The 20,111-nt window shown below is 42.5% G+C and overlaps 1 protein-coding gene across 6 annotated transcripts in view; it reads left to right on the top strand.

The window, feature by feature from the left end:
- The window catches only part of RNF111 (ring finger protein 111), a 340,882-nt gene that overhangs the window by 25,143 nt on the left and 295,628 nt on the right, over window positions 1-20,111 (top strand). For 4 of the 6 annotated variants that reach the window (XM_085643745.1, XM_085643742.1, XM_085643743.1 and 1 more), the window contains exon 2: window positions 6,977-7,874. In XM_085643745.1, coding sequence (XP_085499871.1) covers window positions 7,046-7,874 — 829 coding nt within the window. In that variant the 5' untranslated portion in view covers window positions 6,977-7,045. The remainder of the gene's footprint in view (window positions 1-6,976; window positions 7,875-20,111) is intronic. The other 2 variants (XM_085643744.1, XM_085643741.1) reach the window with 1 other exon arrangement.

Here is a 20,111-nt window from a genome sequence, read left to right as displayed (position 1 = left end):
ATGGCAGCTATGTAGAGCCGATTGCTCTCAGTAGAGATCCTGGCCTCAGAGATTCAGAGGGCTTTAGAGATACTAGATCACTCTGTGTACTCTGTTAGCCTGGAGCTGCAAAGCTGCAAAAGCTGCACCCTACATGCCTGCTGTATTATACCCCCCAGATAAAATATTTAAATGGGGAACAAATGCTACCACTGTTGAAAATACCCTAAGTGTAAGCTCCTGACTGCTGACTTAGTACATATGTTCGTGCTCTGTCCGATCTACAAGAATTAATTACAGGGTTGAGCGAGCTTGTCATACAGCTTGGATCACCGGGTCGTAATATCCACTAAAGAAAAAATGATAGTGGTTAAATATGACTACGAGGGAGGCATTCAATGCCTGGTAACGTTCGTGATTTGTATCGCAAGGGCATGGATTTCTGTGAATGCTCCCAAAGCAGCAGAATGGATAGTTCTTATCCATCAGATCTATGAGACCGACCTGGCTCTGGCTAAAGTCAGAGGTCCCACCTCTCTGAAAAAGTTTGAAAGGACTTGGAATAATCTCTGCTGGGATTCCTCCAGTGTTGCCATTGATTAAATACACTGTGTGTTATGTTTGATATGGAAAGATTGCTCAAAGCATTTGATGTATCTATTAGTTTCTTTTCTGCCTCTACTCCTGTACCTCTTTCTTTCTGGTTGTTTTTTTCCTTCCTTGTTCCTCATCTATATACACAATGTATTTACTGCATTGAGCTTATGTATGGCTAACTTTGACCTAAAATTAATTAAAAACAATGAAATTGTTGAGCATCATTCTGGGCGGGGGAGAGACGAGGTAGTAGAGATATAAGCAGCTTGAAGAGTAAGTAGCAGAATGCACATGATCAGTTCTGGAGCATTCTTTCTGGAACGCACAGAAGTGTGTAATAGCAAGTTGTTTAGAGGTGGGTTCTCTGGGGCAGTTCAACCGATGTGCGGCTCCTGTGAGCTTGGCCAAGTGCCTCCCATTCCAACATGCTTCTGTTTACATTATGCAAACCAGCATGGCCAGCCTACATCACAGAAATAGGCCTGTTTTTTCACAGAAGTAGAAGACTCATTTTTGCAGGAGGGCAGCAACTAGAGTATACAGGGATTTGGTACAGTCTTCTTGAAACCTCATTGAAACACATCAATGATAGACACCAGAACTTACAAATGCGAGGGATCATTACTGGTAACCTCGTGGGAAGAATTCTACAACACGGGGAGACAGTTTAAAAAAAAAACTTTTTTCTAAATTTGTTTTAGAGGGCAATAATTAGAATTGACTTAAGTTTTTGACTGAAGGGTTTGATGGAATGACAGGGAGCACTAAAGTACAAGACTCTTGCTGTCAACATGGGCAATGTTTGTGGACGGATGCTATGTTAAATGGCTAATTTATACCAGTTGGGTATTGTTATCCTTTTCAAATAGATAAGCATAATAATATTGTTGGGTTCCCACCTCACGTTCTCTGTGGATTCTGGTGGTTGCCTAGGGAATGGAACTGGGAGTTGAGGCGTTTGGGAGACTCTAGGTGGATGATGGTAGAGGTGGATGCTGTACACTCATCCTTTCTACTTTGCACTTCAATAAAGGACTTCTACGCCTACCGTAACTGCGTCCTTGTAGTGGTGACGAGCTGAACTGGGACAGGACGAGTCCTCCACGCATTGCCTTCTTGTTTCCAACTGATTTTTTAAGCGACTCGTAACCTCCTTCTCTGCTCACTTGTTCAGCCTGCATGAGTGTTCTGGCCCATGGCTCCTCCTCGACGTTCAGCACTCTCAAGGTTGTTTACACACTTGGGACATCTAACTTTCGCGCAGTGTCTGTTTTGAGAAACGCACCTCTTGTCCACTTTGGTTTCAAAAGGAGTATAGGGAGTCGGCGGTAAAACAGATTAGTTTATTCAAGCTTAAGCGGATGCAAGAACAACGAGGACACAGCTGTTCAATGTAGGTAATGAACAACTAAAAAGAATTCTCCTTTCATATTTCTACTATACTTTAAATAAGTTTGCCTGCAGGCTTCACTCCCCTCCCCCTAAACCATTGGATATTTCCTACTAGTTTTACATACAAAACGAATAGCTAACCGCACTACATTTTCAAGATAAGTGATCACAAGCCATCGCTTAATTGCAAATTGAATGGAAAAAGACCAGTGGGACTTTCCATCTCAGAGAAGCACATATGATTAACAAAGTGTAATTATTCTAACAACCACTCAGTACCTTTACAAGGATATGGAGAGAAAAAAATAAAAGAATGTACAATGTCCGGGCGTACATAGAAAATTCCTCAAACAGCGTTGTACAGATATTAAAAAACATGTCTGCACTCATGTTCATATCCTTTAACCTTTTCCTCAGTTTCTCATTGCCCCGCGTTTGAACATTGTTAATGATGTCGACATGCTGACGTCATTGTTCTGAGGCAATGGAAGGTAGCCTTTGAGGCGTACTTGGATGCGTTAGAAGGTAATTCTTTTACACGCAAAAAGAAATTTGCCATTCTCCGTCACTTTCTGGATTCAGAAGGGCGCAAAATTCTCAAATCCATTTCTTCTGATCCCATTATGGCTAGAGAACGCGAGGGTCAGGGAGTTAGTGTAATTGACGAGTATGCCATGGCCATTAGAGATTTAGACTTGAGGTTTAAAGCAAGGAAATATGTTATAATGGAAAGACATACATTTTATAGAAGAGTTTGAATTATGGGTGAATTGGCTGCTAGTTATGTAGAGGCTTTAAGAATGTTGGCTGTTTCATGCAAGTATAGATATTTTGAGGTTGAAATGATCCGGGACCAACTAGTAGAGAAAACTATCGGCAAAAATATTTAGGAGGCGTTTTATTATAACCTTATCCAACGTTGGAGAAGGCTGTGGAAATAGCTTCCCGGATAGATAGTACAACATCCTTTGAGTTAAATGACTGTATCAGAGGAGAAATCTCAACCTCATGATGTATTAGCTATGAAACACAGACATACGAGAACAAAAAGCAAGGAAGATGCAAGAAAAGTATCTGACAAAGCCGTCAAAAGACTTGCATTCAGACAATTGGAGTGCTATCGCTGTGGCAGCCCATCTCCTTTGGGAAATGCCATTGTATGTCCGGCTAAGGACATCCTATTCCGTGATTGAAAGGGAAGCTTCATCCTGTTGCTTGGGCATCGTCCACTTTAGAATGTACTTGTGGGGCTCTCATTTCACTGTTCATGTTGATCATAAACCCTTGGTTCATTTATTCACAACTAAACGCATGGAATGGGCCACACCTAGAATTTCCAAATGGCAGTACAGGCTTTAGTAATATAATTATAAGATGGAATATGTTCCTGGTGCTAAAAATGTGTTGGCTGATTGCATGTCACGCCTTCCCAGTCACAAAATGCTTGATAAGGGGGAAACATCAGATGACATGGACTCCGATCTTGTGTGTACCATCGAACAGCGATGTGATGATGCCATTTTGGAAAATGAGTGGCTCTCTGCATGTGATTCTGATGAACAGATGAGTGAGGTGAAGGGAATCATACAGCAAGGGTGGTCTCAGTGGAAATCTAATGGTGTGAACAGTGATTCCTACAAGCATGTCTTTGAGGAGTTGTCCAGCATCAATGATACTGGTCCAATGCTTTAGTTGTTCCAGAAGGTATGAGGAACAGAATCTTGGTGTTGGCTCATGAAGGGCACATCGGTATGTGTGCAATGAAAAGGAGAATACAGGAGTATTTCTGGTGGCCGGGTTGGACAGGAGTGTTGAGCATTTTGTCAGAGATTGTGTCAGTTGTGCCAGCAGTGACAAGTCTTGAATCGCTGTTCTCAGTCCTGTGGAAGCGATTGAGGTACCCAACAAGCCATGAGGAAAATTAGCCATTGACATCATTGGTCCTGTTGTTCTTTCTGGGGGCGTGTTGGAATATGGTAGTGTTGTTGTGGATTTCCATAGCCGTTATCAGGATATTAAGTTTGTTCACTCTCCTAATAGTTCCAAGGTCATTGAGTTTTTGGAATCCATTTTTCGAAAAGAAGGCATTCCTGATGACATTTTTATCAGAAAATGGTTGTCAATTCACGTCCACCCAATTTCCTGATTTCTTAAGCATCTCGGGTATAAAGCATACCAAGACTTCTCTATATCACCCGAGAAGTAATGATCTTGTAGAGCGTATTATCATAGTGTTCAAAGCTAACATACAGTTGGCCAGGGCTAGTAGCTTGAATTGTAAGGCAGAGTTACGGAAGTTGTTGTGGGCTTTCCGCTCTACTCCTAATGTGGACACAGGACTATGTCCCTTTGCGTTATTAAGGGGCAGGGTACCAGCTTCCAAAATGGCAAGACAGTGGATGGGGCAATTCACCATTTCCAAGCAAAAGTCGGAAGATTTAGGCAGGAAAAGAATGAAGATCAGGACCGATTTGTGGGTATTCGGGTAAGTCCAAGGTGTTTGTTGGTGTTTGTCAGAGTCAAAATACCTAGGATTATTTCCAAGAAGGAATCCGAGTTTTCTTCTCCACAAAGGGTTGTGGATGTAAGGAAGAATGTGGTTAGATTGCAAAATGGGAAATGGTGGAACAAGGTCACAATGGCCATTGCACATGATGTTAGCAAAAGGAGTGTGTGTTCTAAGATGGAAAGTGGGGAAGATGGCAAGGTTGGTCTGAGGGAGTGGAGAGTTTTCACCAGGGAAAGGAAACGACCTCCCAAACTGGGTGGTGTTGTGCCTTAGAGATTTCTGTTTGTAGAATGTATAAATGTACATATTCTGTTAGATTAATTGAAATTGTGTTCTCCTCGCTTTTCCCTTTTCCCTTCTCATTCCGCCTTCCCATTTATGTCGTTCTTGTTTTCATTCATTAATATATGTAAGGGCAGTGTTATATTATAGTGTACGTATATATTGTTGGATGAATTGTACTTGCACTTCCTATGCTAGCATCATAACTCTTATTCATTGTTTCATTAACCTCTTCAGTGCCCATGACGAGATAGTCTTGTCATGGAGCACGGTTGCGCTGTGCCCATGACGAGACTATCTCGTCATGTACCCCACCCACTAGTGCAACGCCCGGCACAGGAGGGGGAAAGGGCGTGGCACTGAAGGGGTTAAGTGCATTGTTGTATTGGTTTCATTTATATATGTAAGAGGGAGGATGTGTTGGATTCCCACCTCACATTATCTGCGGAATCTGGTGGTTGCCTAGGGAATGGAACTGGGAGTTGAGGCGGTTGGGAGGCTCTAGGTGGATGCTGGTAGAGATGGATGCTGTATACTTGCCCTGTCTACTTCGCACTTCAATAAAGGACTTCTACACCTACCGTGACTGCGTCCTTGTAAATATCTGCTATATTTTATTTTTCTGTGTGGCTTTAGCCAAGACCATCTGAGTTTACTAAACTTGTATGTATAGTTCTTATAGGCGCTTTGAACCAGACCCCTTCATTCATTGGCATCTGGAGTATAAAAATATTCATTCATTGATTGACTTATTTTGTCATCCACATTTTTCTTCCGCCCTCTATTTCATAAAGTGTGTGGGGCAGCAAGTAGTTCAGCTCACTTCAGCCGTTGGTTAACTTCACTGAGTGATGCCATTTGACAAGGAGTACATTGACACGCACAGTAGTTTCCTTAAATACCAAGGACTACTAAGGTTTGTGCTTTTAGAAACCAAAACTATTTTCTGCTTTTAACCAATTTATTTAGATTGATGAGGCCCCTGGCATCTTCCCCAGTAATAATAATTTGTAAAAATGTTAGCAAAATAAAACACGCATTGACACCACCCAAAAGGAGGCTGGCTAACTCCAGATCTGTTGGTTTCGCTCATGGTGTTTTGGTTGGATTTGTACCTTTATATCGTTTGCTGGTCTCTCTGCAAGCTTTATCCAGTTTGTTTTGTCTATTTTTAAGCTCTGTTAGCTACATTCAGTAATACTAAACAGACCTGGGCTTGTTGAGACAGAAAATGTATTCAAGTAAGTAACGGCATACCTGCCAGCGCAGCACCAAGTGGCAGAAAGTAAGAGTGTACAGAGGTGAAATACAATTCAATAGAAAGCAGAATCCCTACTAATTCCCTGCTCAACCCACATACTTTGTTTGCCATTAACAACCCTGAGAGAAGACATAGGAAATGGACCCCAGGGATCTCGTGGCTCCTGACTTGTCTCATCACTCAGAACTAGAATCATTCTAAAGACAGGATGTCTGATTTTGAAAGAATCCTATGATGTCAAAGAATAGTTATTTTATCAACGCTTTTGTGAGTCTGATCATGCCGTTGGGAACTGACCTGCTTCACCAGAATTGGAGAAGCTTTATCTTGCCTCACAGCCAGTACCTTCAATTTGTTTAGTAGAAGTGAAAATGTCTTAAAGTCTGTCGTTGCCTAGACTAGATAGCATTCTGGTTAATTTGCTTTTGATTTTCTCAAAGTTTGAAATGACTTAGAGGTGGGCAAATTATGCCACATTTAGAGTGACCTGGCCCCTTTGCAAGTCTAGTAGCTTACTGAGATTTGGTGTGTTCAAATTACATGTTCTACACACACAGTTTTGCTGAACTGCTCGGCACATTTGAGATTTTTAATCTGATTTTTGTATTCATGTTTAGGTATTATAAATTGTTAATAGTGTATCATTTTCCCCTCTGATTTAAGTGCTTAATTTACACTTTAGCATATTATATTTGACTACAGCACATTTAATACCTTTCTGAATATGCACATTAATGGAACTTTTCAGCTGTAGCCTTGACCGTAATCTTTTGTGTAACATATGTATTTTAAATTGAATTTGGCTGGTAGACATTCCACCGGACACGTCCATTTTAGTGGCATAGCACATATATAGCAAGTGTGTCGTTGACTGTGTGATGAATAAATGTCCTTTGTAGTTCCCATGTTTTCAAATTTCAATCATGTGAGCAACGTATTTGTTTTTATCATTTTAGGCCATGCTGAAGCTTTTCAATGTGTCTTTAAACTCCTGAACGTCGTATTTTTATACCCAGAAAGCGGATATGAAGAGTGAAGTTCCTTCGGATGCATCAGAGAGACAGGAGAGCCTGAAGGGTGCCCTCTTGAACCCTGAACCTGTTGGGGTGGTCAAAAGCTTCCCAGAAGAAGTGCAAATGATTGCCAGCAAAGGGGTGACTGAGTTTGCTCATCTGTGCAGTGACTCTCAAAAGCAACAGAAAGACACAAATGGCAGTCGAGAAGAGAAAGAAAAAAACCTCGTGATGAGGAAGAAACGCAAGAGCCAGCAGGCTGGCCCTTCCTATGCCCAAAATTGTGCTGTCAAAGACAACCAGGGAATTTTAGAGCTCAGACAACACCTTCAGACACAAAGTGACGAAGACAACGACTCTTCATTCAGTGACTGTGTGTCTTCGCCATCGTCGAGCTTGCATTTTGGGGACTCTGACACTGTAACGTCTGAGGAGGACAAGGAGGCTGTGAGGCACCCACAGGCAGTATTGAGTAGTACGACTAGAACAAATGGTGCAAGATCACAAAAATGGCCCCGAACAGAGGCAGAGCCTGTCCCTGGATTGTTGATGAAGAGGGCCTGCTTTCAAAGCAGCGCTCTCAGGAAACCTTCACATAGGAAGCGATTTGTGAAAAACAGTTCCTCTCAGCGGACACAAAAGCAAAAAGATCGGATATTGTTGCAGAGGAAAAAGCGGGAGGTGTTAGCGCGCCGCAAGTATGCATTGCTTCCCAGCTCCAGTAGCTCCAGTGACAACGACCTCAGTAGTGACTCGTCCTCCAGCTCGTCAACAGAGGGAGAGGAAGATTTGTTTGTCTCCCCAAGTGAAAATCTCCCTCCTGCTGTGACTGTTCCCTCAGGTAAAGCTACCTATCAAATTATTTAACTTTCTACATGTGTTCATGCTACTTAAAAGGTATCCGTCCATGCATGTACTGACACAAAGTGCGCCTGTCAGTAACTTTCATATTTTGAAGCATCAAAAGAAAAGTTAATTGTTCTTCTAGTAATTGGGAATAACAGGCCTTTATCAAGATGGCATTTTGGCCTTTGAGTTTGTAAAGGGATATGGGGCACCGGCCACAGACTTTTTAACTATAAAGTGTTTCCATAAAAGAAGCAAAGCTAGACTCTCAAAACAATGACTGAGTCTGTATGTTATTTACAACTGAGGCCATCTTGGGCTTGTGCTCTGTAAGTATCGTGCTTTCTGTTTAGTAATAAAAAACACACCTTAACTATAGTACCCTCGAGTTCTTATTTAGGCTGTCTCTTAATCTGAACATATAAAGTAATGCAAAATGATTGAAATTGTGATGTAAATAGCTTAGAAATAATGGACTATGGATGTGATAGTGATCAAACTAATGTAACAAAGGAAAAGACAAGCTTGCAAGTGAAACAAGAGACTTTCGTTGAAGATTGACAGCCTATTTGGTTTTTAATTGCATTTATTTCGTGATACAACACATCAATGACCAGGTCTTAAAACAAGAGCACTCCTACTGTAATTGATAGATCTATGTGCAGAAATAAACAGTCCTAGTAAGCTTCCTCTGAGATGGGAATGCTCTTTGGTTGTTGAACTAGCTGCAATAATGGTCGTTAAAGAGATTACATTCTAGAAAGCTGAATTTTATGGGTAGTGTTATTGTTTTTGTTTTTTATCCTTTGGGCCTAAGCTTTCAGCATAGAATATAATTTTCTGGTTGAACCCTCATGTTGTTTTTCCAAATATGAAGCGATTTATGAAAACCTTATTTGGAAGTAATGTAGCTTGAGTAATTCTAATACAGAAATGTTTTGTAGTCTGCAAGGTTGTCGAGATATATTAGGACCTGGTTAAATAATTGCTTTTTTGTTGTCATTATTGCCGGTGTCCGATTGCCATTTTTTATGCCAGATTGCTAATGTTACTGTATTTTATTCACAATGCTTATCAACCTATTATAAGACGTGTATATACTTGTTATTCCCACCAGATAGCTTTTCACTTGTTAACATACACTCTTGCCCCTTCTTACTGTGCACCTCCAGTCTTATCCTCAGAAACAGTGCCTTTTAGTGTAAAGTTTAGCCTAAACACCAATCATTCAATAATATAATGATAATAATAATTCAATGGTTGGCTCTGAATACCCATGACATGATGCTTCCAGGGATTCCTATTCAAGTCATTCAGTATGACCCATCTGGGTAAGTGGCAGCTAATGATTTCCCCCGATCCTACTTTTGGCTGATCTGAGAGAGTCCTGATCTATAGACTTTTGATCAATTTAGGTAGCTTGCCATCACAGTTTCAATCTTTCAGTAAGTTTCCAGATGTTCCATAAATTGCCCATTTTTCTAATGGCCTTTTATGGATTTGTATGGCAGTGATGTCAGAACTTATGATTTTACTTGACTAGCCAGCCTCTTTGATACTGTTGACCACAGCATCCTCGCCTCTAATCTCCTCCAGGCAGGAAATGGGGAAAACTATTACTGGATTTGAGCAAATACCTTTTCACTTAGCAACTAGACTCTTGCCATACCTTTGTTTAAGGAGTCTTTCCAATATATAATGTGGCATCTCACAAGGTACGTCGAAAACCCCATCTTTTCAATCTGTATTTTGTGCTGCAGTTCAAGCCTATTCACTCGCTCTTTATCAACTTTGCTCATTATTTACACGATACTTGACTCCTCTTTAGCTTTATTCCATCATGGAAGAGGGAAATTGGAAAGCATGGATTACTTTCTAGCTGCACACAGCTAGGTGGGCCACAACGTTCTATTGCTGAACTGATCAAACACTGAAATCTTTGACTGTGATTCCCCAAGTTGCACATGTTTAATAGACTGCTTTTCATGAACACTTAAAAAGGTTTACACTATTGCCTCTCCTGCACAGTTCAAGTAGTGCCTTCCCTCAATATGAACTGTTCCAGCAGCGTTTATTCAGATCTGCGTAAGTATCTATTCCTTGAAAATGCTACCATCTGTGACCTAGAAATGACTGTTTGCCATCTATCCTGTAGAAAATGGTTGCAAATCCTAGCTACCCGAAAGGGGGTGTGACCTGCATAGCATTTTGATGGCCACTTTCTTAAAGTGCCACCTCATAGTTCCCCTCTCAGCCTGTGCTCAGCAACTTAGCTTGATACCAGGGCTGGTCAGAATGCGGCATTAGAACATCAAGTGGCAACACTCCAAGTGAACCGGAGGTTCATTATTGTGGTAGCTCTAGTGGACTGAGAACCGGCTAAGTCATGCTTTCGCCTGCAAGCACGTCGGCCACGTTCTTCAAGATGGCACTGTCAAGGCTGCAACAGCAATAGAGCTGGACCCAGAGGTTGAGTACAGTGCTTAGTGGGTCTTGTCGCTTCTACTGTATTGTGCAAACACATTGGGTATTGCAGTCAGCTTGAAGTACCACAGAACTCCTAGAGCTCAATGGTGGAGTGGGAACTGGATGCAGTGTGGCAGTAAATAGGGCGAGGTGTGGTTCTCGTACAGCAAATGCAAGGGTAGGAGCAAGAGATGAACTTTGGGTGAGGCTTCCAGCACTAGTGAGAGATGAGACATTGGAGACTTGTGGTTCAGAGAGTTTTTCACGTAAGGTATTCTTAGGACTGGTAGTCAACGGCGAGGGAGACATTTCCATTGTAGCCTACAATTCTACCCATAGAAAACAAAAAAATAGTGAAGGAGACATGTCCATTGTGGTTTCTTGTGCTGCTCAAAGAAAATGAGAACAACCTGGTCAGAGACCAGAATTTGTATTTTGGTGCCTGGACTCACCTTTTCAGCTGAAGCAGATACCAAGGGAGACAATACGTAAGATTCCTAACTACCCACCCTCACCTAAGGAGCTTGACAGTACTGTCAGAGATTTTGCAGGACCGAAAAAGAAGCATGCATGATTTTATTTATGATCAAGTGGAGGCATCATTGGTACCAGTTCACTTCAGGGACGATCATTTTGTGCAGGAAGTTAAACATTTGATTAGTAAAGTGAGTTCCATGGACACTCTGACACAAAAGACTTGGGTTGATTTATAGCAGTTAAAGGGACTCCAGAGATTGTCATCAAGTCCATGATTGTCCTGGAGAGTACAGTTGGAGAGCTCTGGGATGCTGCCAGACCCTCCAAAGTAAGGATGTTGTGGTTTTCTGTCTTCCCAGAGGGTGAGGACATGAGGGTTATTTTGGAATTTATTCTCTAATTTAGAGGTTTTTGGGGGAAGCTCCTCCCATCACACTGGAAAGACACGGTGCTTCCAGAATTCTCAGTACATCCAGAGAAACCATGGGCATGGGTAAAGTAGTAGATATTAGGTCCACGAGACTCAGGAAAGACCTCATGAGAACAGCTGCGAATAGAGTGCTAACCGTAGCACTGTGTCATGCCTCCTAGTTCTGAAAGCAGAATGGAAGGAGGACATAGCCACAGGGATGGAGACTTAGATTTAGAACCCCATAAGCCCAAGAGTGGTTTTGAATTGTGTTCAATAGTCTTCACGCAACTAGAGGTGGCACAGAATATTTGGGGGCAATGTAAAAAGAAAAAAGGAAGAAATAGTACAGCCTGCTACAGCTCAGACTTCGAAGATGATTTCTGTGCACATATTGTTTAATGCTTGTTATTTATCTGTTCTCTGATCTGCAATATTTTGCGTTCGTTCCAATGGAGGGAAGTAGGTTTTACCAGAGGCACTTTCCTGTACTGATTTTTAGTTAAGTTACAGTAAGACATTGATAGGTTGAGGGATGGTTTTTGGCTGCAGCTCTTACTACCTTTCACACCCCCTCCTCTTTTACCCTTAAACACTGCTTACACCTGGTATTGTGGAGGCAAGTGGGATAATGCCACGTTTGATGTACCCATTATTAAGAGAATTATAATTTTTGGGGTATTATTTAACTGATAGATCTTGAATGTCTGCATTGAATCTTATGGTACTTGCTTATATTTTAGGATACTAAACTGTAATTTAATAAAAATGATCAAAACAAAAAACTGTTCTTTCCAAGTTTAACCTCTCCCCTTCCTAATCCTACTGTTACATCAGTCCTGTAGTGCCAACAGACTCAATGCTGATTGTTGCACTTCAAAATGCTGTGTGTCTTAATATAAGCCAGAGAGTGGACATAAACATCAGGTTAGCAGTAGTACACGTGACACCCTATCACACTGATGTCTGGACTTGGAAAATCTCTCTTGACTCTATGCATCCACACTCATTTAGTTTGTCATGCAAGAAGTCATCCATGAGTTAAGTGGAACTTACTAAAATCGTATAATGCTCTTTATGCCATATTTCATAATAACCTTTCCTAGCCCAATAGAGCTGCAAACCAATACTAAGCAATGGCTCCCTAATACCTGTATCCCTTGCTATCTGTAATTTTTGTGCTGTCTTCCTTTAGCAGTTTTCTAACGTTGTACTCTGTAGTTCTGACCATATACTACATGGCTTGTAACTTGTTATAGTTGGAGGGCATTACTTAATGTGTTTTGTGACAGTTGGCCTTGTGCCATAGTAAATAAGGCCTGTCTCGTAAAAACTACCTGTGTGCAGAAAAATATCTCTCTAACAAGGACTCTATTCAAAGTATGTAGAATTCCATACAATCTATATATTCCATACATTCTAGTTAGGTATACAGTCCCATAGGAGGTTTCCCCTCTTCTAGTTTAGGACCTAAATGGTTGTTATATTGTTAAATTGGACATCTGTAGTGGTGGATCTGTACAAACCAAGAAGTCCATAGGGGACCTATAAGCTTAAGTGTATGTTACTCTGGGTGTGCCAGAAACGTACTGCAATCACTAGCTTCACTAATTCCTACTGGAAACTGGACTTTAGAGTTGGGTCGTAATGGAAATGTAAACGTTGTTCTCTCTGTGCTAGAGCAGGAGCTAGAAAGATGGTTGAAACAGTTTTGAAAATACAGAAACTATCACCAAGAAGAAAAGTAGGACCCCACATTGGAAATGTGAAGGCAAGATGCCTCATGGTCCCTTTTGAAACTCAAAAAGAGAATATAGGAAAGTGATAGGTCGGGGACTTCGCAGGCTCACTAGGTCTCGTGATGACTGGTTAAAATGCTGCTCCACAGCTCAGATGATGCTCTTGCTTCTTCTGGGCATCTGTACTACATAGATCTCAAGGCTCCTGTGTGAACTCAGTCCATTGAGACATCCTCTATGCAGATCATCTAGTTATCTGGGCCATCCTCTGGTTTTCCAGGGGAAAAGACTTTCTTCTGATAGATTCAGTCTAGCTCCTCTTGGAGGTAGCCTTTCTTCTCTCCATTGGTCAAACAGTACAGGCTTCATTCTGTGTTCTATAGCTTGGGGCTAGGCAGGAGAGAGAGCAGCAACATTGCAGATGTTCCCATCCTGGTCAGAGGTCGTCTTTCTACACTGGTGTCCAAACAGCCTGGTAGTGGCTGAGGGAGTACGTGGGACCAGTACCTGCACCCATTTTGCAGATAAGGTAGGACAGTTAACTAGAGCTAACACCTGGGCCGGGCTTATTTATTTCCTGTCTTATCTAGTTGCTGCCATTTTATGTGGACTTTTGAGCTAGTTTGGACCTGTCCAAGATTTTGTATATTGTGTTCAGCCAGCATTGAAACCATGTCCGTTGTCTGGGGGAATCATCAACACCACAAGTAATAGGAGATAGTCCGGTTGCACTCTGGCAGGGTACACCTATTCTAAACAAATAGGTTAGTGACCTATAGACAAAGTCCCATCCCTTCCCCACATTTATTTACAAAAGGTTCAAATGAGGGGACGTTGAAAGGAGTAGGTGCAGTGTGGATTTTCTAACCAGGACATTGAAATCCCTCTAAGGAAACCACAATTGTATGCAGCATGCACACGGCCCAAATGTACTTTACATATGATAAATGTAAGATACCCCACCCAGTTAAGGAAACTGGATAGATATTTTACTCAAGATGCCATTTGTTGCCTCATAACACGATTATGGGTGCACAAACGTGTGCATTAAGTTTCAAATGACTGCCACCAACTCCATTGGTTGAGGAAACCAATAAAAGGTGGGTGGAAAAATTGAATTAATCTTAGTCACTTGCCTTTACTCTGGCCACATTTCAGTAAAATATTTTGCCCACTATGCCACTAGACAGACCAGCTATGTGGAAATCTGTCAAGATCTTACTCCAGTAGAAGCAGTTCAGTCCAAACTTAGATCAGGTTCCCTCCAGACGGAAATACAAGCAACCCCAGTTTGTGTTGTGTCTATTTAGTCCTCATCAGTTAAGCATAGCTTGATTCCTTTGGCAAAACTGTATTAAGCTATAGTCTCTACACAACGGGGGAGAATTTGTGTGGTGCCACCCTCACTCAAAAAGGGTGTGTACTTTGGGGGTTCCTCTAGTTATCAGAGGGCCACCGATGGCAAATCGAAGAGTGAAAAGCTGAGTGCATCCAAATGTGTATGCATTCTGGTTTCTCTATGACGAAAAAAGTTTGATTGTTCAGATCAAAAACAAAGGCAGTATAGCTTAGCCACGCAGTGCACAATCCTTTGAGAACCTTTCTTTCACGCTTTCTCACCTAGTCTACCTACTTCTGCCTATTGAAAAATGAATGAGTTCTTAACAAGTAATTGCTGGACCCAGATAATTTGAGAAATAATTGCCCATTTTCAAAATGTTCTCTATAATTAAACCTTTGGAGTAAAAGGCTACTAAGCTGTTTCACATGCATAACGATGCAGATCAATGGTAATTGTCTAGTTACTTTGGGATTTGGATGATACATGTCCAAGAGCAAAGCTTTCTTTTTGTGATTTCTTGACCTGTCCCCTGCATTTGACACCATTTATCATTAATACCTATGGTATCCCTTGGTGTCCATTTAGTAACGAGGAGTGATAAATGCCAGCTCAATGCGAGGAAATTTGAAATCCTACTGGTGGGCAGGGACGCTCACCTCTGGAATAACCAATGGTGGCTCTTGGAATCCCTGCTACTCCTTAGAATACCGTAAAAAAAATCTGTGTGTGGCTGGACTACCTTTCAAGCACTGACAAAATAAGTGGCGGGCAGCTGCTTCAGTCTCTCACGCGGCCTGAGGTCACAGCTCGAGTTCTTTGACCTTCGTAACAGCCTGCCAAGTCATCATCCAGTCCACCATCCTTTCTAGACTGGATTACTGTAACTCTTTGTATCTGGGTGCCAACAGAGCAGGCATTACCAGATTTACAAAGGGTGCAAAACGCCGCCGCTCATTCCATCTTTGCCCTCCCGCAGTCTTGCTCTATGTCAAAATACATACATAAATTACATTGGCTCCCAGTGGAAAAAATAATTAAATTCAAATCTCTGTGCATTGCCTACAGAATTTCTCATGCCCAGGCCTCCTCCATTCTAACCAATCTTCTCACTCCCTATATACCAGAACGTGCCCTCCGCTCAACTCACCAATTATTTAAACGCATTTGTGTTTAGGTAGACGTTTCCTTTCATTCACGATTTATTTTTCCCCTCCGTGGATATTTTTTTTTTGGGGGGTACTTACATATTGAAAGATTTGAGAGGCCTGCATTACATTAAGTAGCTCTTTTTCCGTGAGTTTCATTGTGTTTGTATGTGCACTGTAACGTTTATACTTAAGGTCTAACTTCTTTAATGTAACATTCACTAAAAGCTCAACTTATTTAATTTTTAGGTTGAGCCTTTCGGACAGAACACGCTGTCTGGTTGTGAAAGGCATGATGTGAGCTTACCGAGAACATTGGTTTGCTTTACTGCCACTCTTATTTGCTTGCTTTGTAACAGATTATTTTCCTTGTTTCAGACAGTGTATCTTGTATTTATTTGCCCTTCCCCTGGTGCATAGCCTCTTTACCATATCTCTGGTTGGCTAGTTTATGTGCACTGCTCACGTTTAGGGAACTACTTTTTAGGTCTCGCCTGACCCAGTGCATGCGCTGATCTGGCGGGAATATTTGAGAGGGCTCCAAAAAGTGCTACCAGGCCACCCTAGAGCTACAGTGCATGTGCACGCGCGCCGCGATTTACCGCGATTACTTGCACGGCGCTGTGCATAGCCAATAGGTCTCGCTTTTGGGACCTTATAAGTATTTAGTTATGCAACTGTTGCACTTATAAGGTCCCAAAGGCGAGACCTATTGGCTATGCCAATGCTTGTTTATATTTTTGTTTACGCACTCCATGAAAGTGCACGTGCATTCCAACCGTCTCCCTTATGCCTCTTTCTTCCCCCCCCACATTGCTCTCTCTTGCCCATGTGCTTCTGCCCGCCCCGTGTTGCCTCACCCTCCTGTTGCTTCACTACAACCCTCTTATCTTTTTTATTTTTTTTATTTATTAAAGCACTTTTATGCAAAATTTTATTAGCGCTTTTGTGCTACTTTTTTAAATGTATTTATTGATCCATCTCAGATTGGTAAATAAAAAAAACCTGTCATTTTGTAGGCATGCACATGCATGTTGAAGGCATGCATGCTCCTTCAAAATGATGCAGTAGCCACGTCATTGCATTATTTTAGCCATGTTGCACAGCTGCTGCAATGCTGTACAGCAGTCTTTAAAAACATTGGGAAAGAGTAGCTCTTAGAAGTGAAAACTATTAGCTTTGTCAGTGCTTATTTTTTCTTTGGGATCCAACAATATCTAGCAGCAAGGAGGGTATTAGTTTCCATTCATAAGCATCGCAAGAGAAGAGCCACAGTAAGTGATAACATGAGCGCGCTCTCCTGCTTACCCAGAATAAGAGTAGAGAGAGAGCTCCACTACTTTAAACCAAATATACAGCTTCCTAGAACATTATTTGTTTGTCTCAAAGTCAATAATTTTTCCCAAAAAGCATCTGTTTGCATTGGACAGTCTGGTACATAGCGTTGAAGGTAATGCCCTATAGCGGAAAGTGTTGTGTAAGCCTCCCCATTCAAATACTAAGTAACAAGTTATAAGGGCACGTATAGCGTCTTCACTGTGCTTCCCAACAAGTAAAATTCTTGAAGTTATGTGACAAGGAAGTCAATTGGTTGTACTTGGCAGTGTTGAAGGAGAAAAGTCCACATACTACATTTAAACACCTTTGGGACAGAAAAATGTTTTCTGCCTGGAAATCTATTGGGTAGATTTTTAACATTGGCTTATTTTTTGTTAAATTCCTAACTGAAACCCTCCAGAGTAAGGCATAACTGAGAAAGTTGACATCTGTGCACCAGTGATCTCCAAATTCTGTGCGGTATATTGAGGTTACAATAATCTAGGTGACAATATGCACATCCTTAATCGCACCTGGTATTTTGATATCCTTACCATTAAGCTTGGTGTTTAACATTGTGTTCGATTTTTGATCTATTTTATTTATTCCTTGCCATATAGCATCTGTGAGCACTGTGTAAGAAAGTTACTAAATCTTGTTCACCTAGAAAAAAAACAAATCACATAAATTAGTAGAGTAGAATATTGCATTAGGTGTAGTTCAGCTCCACAGAAACCAGTTTTAAAAAATGTGCAGTCACTTTGATTCCCTTGGTGATTGTAGCTATTCCAAACGGTCCAGGGGGTTTGTGTATCTGACCCCAGGGACTGCTACAGTTAATCAGTGGTAGCTCTCTTCTGGAGCTTGGACAGGGGGTGTGGGGAATGCAAATTGATACTTGTATAGCGCACTACTCACCCGCAAGGGTCTCAAGGCGCTTGTACGAATACCGCTGTGGAACCCATCCTGGCTTTCCCTGTGAGGCATCCACTCCTGGGCACCCCCAAGGTGGAGGCCAGGCATCCTTAGCGTGGTGGGGGCCGTTGTGGAGATTAAGCAAGCTATTGCCCAGAGTTGCAGAGTGGGACCCCATGATTGGAATGGCACCGAGGCGAGAATTATCAGGTCCGTGGAATATTTTAGCCCAAGACCCGCCGAGGCGGGGAATTGAACCCTGGTCCCGGGCTAGACCTCTGCATCAGGGTCTGCCGCTCTAATCATTGAGCCACACCCATCTCTTAACTGAAGGCTTTTTGCTGTGCCTTGTCATTGTAGCTGTATTCTTTTGTTCAGCTCTTCCTTTTTAGGTTTCGCGTGCGTTGCAGGGCAGAGCCCTGCTCCGTCTCCGCGAGAGATTTTGTAAGTGAGGACTTTGAGAAGAGGGCTTTAAGCCCCGCCCCTCATTTCCATTGGCTGGCGTCACCGTTTATGCTAAACAGTGGCCTGCCATTGGAAATGAGGGTTTTCTGTTCACGCCCTTTGTCTCCGAGCCAGACTGGCTCGCCTGCTTCACGGCTGACGTGAAGCGCTTTCTTATCTTTATATGGCCATGTGTTTAAACACATGGCCCCATAAAGATGAGAGCGATGCTGTTGTGAGCTCTTTTGCTTATTGCAAGCTGTTTACTTTGCGCTCGAAAAGCTGGGGCTTCCACAATTAACAGCTACTTTTAAAGTACTCCATACCTTCATGTTCACACTGTCTTGTGTCTGCCAAGCGCTGCAAGACAGAATAAGGGCAGCGAAGGTGCTATGCAAACAGGCATGGCTTGAAATAGTGTCTGAGACCCCTATGGGAGACAGTCCAGATAGTATATTCTGTTTAGATTATTGGACCAGGACAGAAGCGCATTACTTTTGGAAGGCAGTTACTCTGACCTCGGGCACAAGTAATGAACGTGGTGCCTCCAGGACACTCCGTGAAACTTCCAGCGAGCTGGTTGGACTGTCCTGCCCCCCAACACTCCCTTCAATAGTTGGGTATCGTTGGTGTATGGTCAGGACTGGAGAGATCCCATGCCTCTATTACTTGTTACTAGCGTCACGTGAATGAAAGGCTGGGCGTGCAGAGACTCAGACCATGCACCTTCAGACAGGCATAGCAGCAGAAGCTATGCCTGCTCAGTTATTTCTCTGGCTCAGACTGGTGACCTTGCGCATCCAGTTATTGAGCACAGGAGACTGATAACCGGGAGGAGAGAGAAAGAGTGGCAGAAAAAAGAAGAAACCAATCGAGAGGAGCAAAGAGAAAGCATAAGAGAGAGCGGGACACTGGGTGCACGAGCGAAAGTAAGCTTGCGAGAGACAAATGGGTGAGGGAAAACAGGAGTAAGTAGAAACATTGAAAACTGAGAGGAGTGAGTGAAAGAGAGGGAGAAACATAGCAAGAGAAGAAAAGAGCAAGAAAGATAAAGCAGATGGGACTATGGTGGAACCAGAGCACGCTGAGAAATGTACATGATTAGTTTTGCCTCCTCAACTCGTGCTTTGGCTCGAAGAGCCAAGCCAGTCTCCAGGCTCGGCTCTTCACATTATTTCTCAGGCTCGCCAACCTCTCCCCCACGTCTCTGGTGCAGCGAGATGTGTTCGGAATGTGCAGTATTTCTGAAAGGATGCTCAGATTTTGGGAGTATGGTAGGAAAGCGTCTGGCTTAGCGGGGAGGGTGGGTCGCTGGCAGGTAGAGGGAGGGGTCGTTGAGGTAATTAAGCCCTCTCAGCAGGTGACTAACTTGAACCCACGGTCACCTCTGTAGGCCGCCAGTGAAACCTTAACTCAGACGCTCCCAGCTGCAGAGGAAAATGGAGGAACGCCGGCTCCGGCTGCAGGAAGAAGCGAGCAGGTAATGCGCATGGATTATACTTTAACCACGGAGATGTGTGTCCTTTAGGGCTACCATACCTGTGCGTTATTACTACATGACGCAGTGCCACAGGAAGGGGGTGGAATGCTTCACGAGAGATGGCTGAAAGTTTGCGATAAGAAACAATGCTAGCGATTCGCCGGATGTACGCCACTTGCGGTTTTCATTAATGTTATTGGTCTGACGACAGGGAGATAAAGTTCAGAAGCAGCACGACTATGGCGCAGTACAAACGTTTTCTGACCACAGAGGCCCCTGTTTGAAAGCTAAACTACAGTGCCTTTGTGCTAATGATGTGGTTTAAATAAAAGGGAGCTATATGTATAGCATATCGTCTTCTGGCGCGAACATGGTGATGGACAGCTCTTTTATGGACTTTTACTCTCTTCCCATCTTCCACAACAGTGACCCGCGAGCCTGATTGCTCCATTATTATTGTAGTTTTATATAGCGCGAACTGCAGGAAATGTAAATGTG

Source organism: Triturus cristatus, chromosome 3_1 (assembly GCF_964204655.1).
Source record: "Triturus cristatus chromosome 3_1, aTriCri1.1, whole genome shotgun sequence".
NCBI classification, from domain to species: domain Eukaryota; kingdom Metazoa; phylum Chordata; class Amphibia; order Caudata; family Salamandridae; genus Triturus; species Triturus cristatus.
This window is presented reverse-complemented; position numbering and strand designations above follow the sequence as displayed.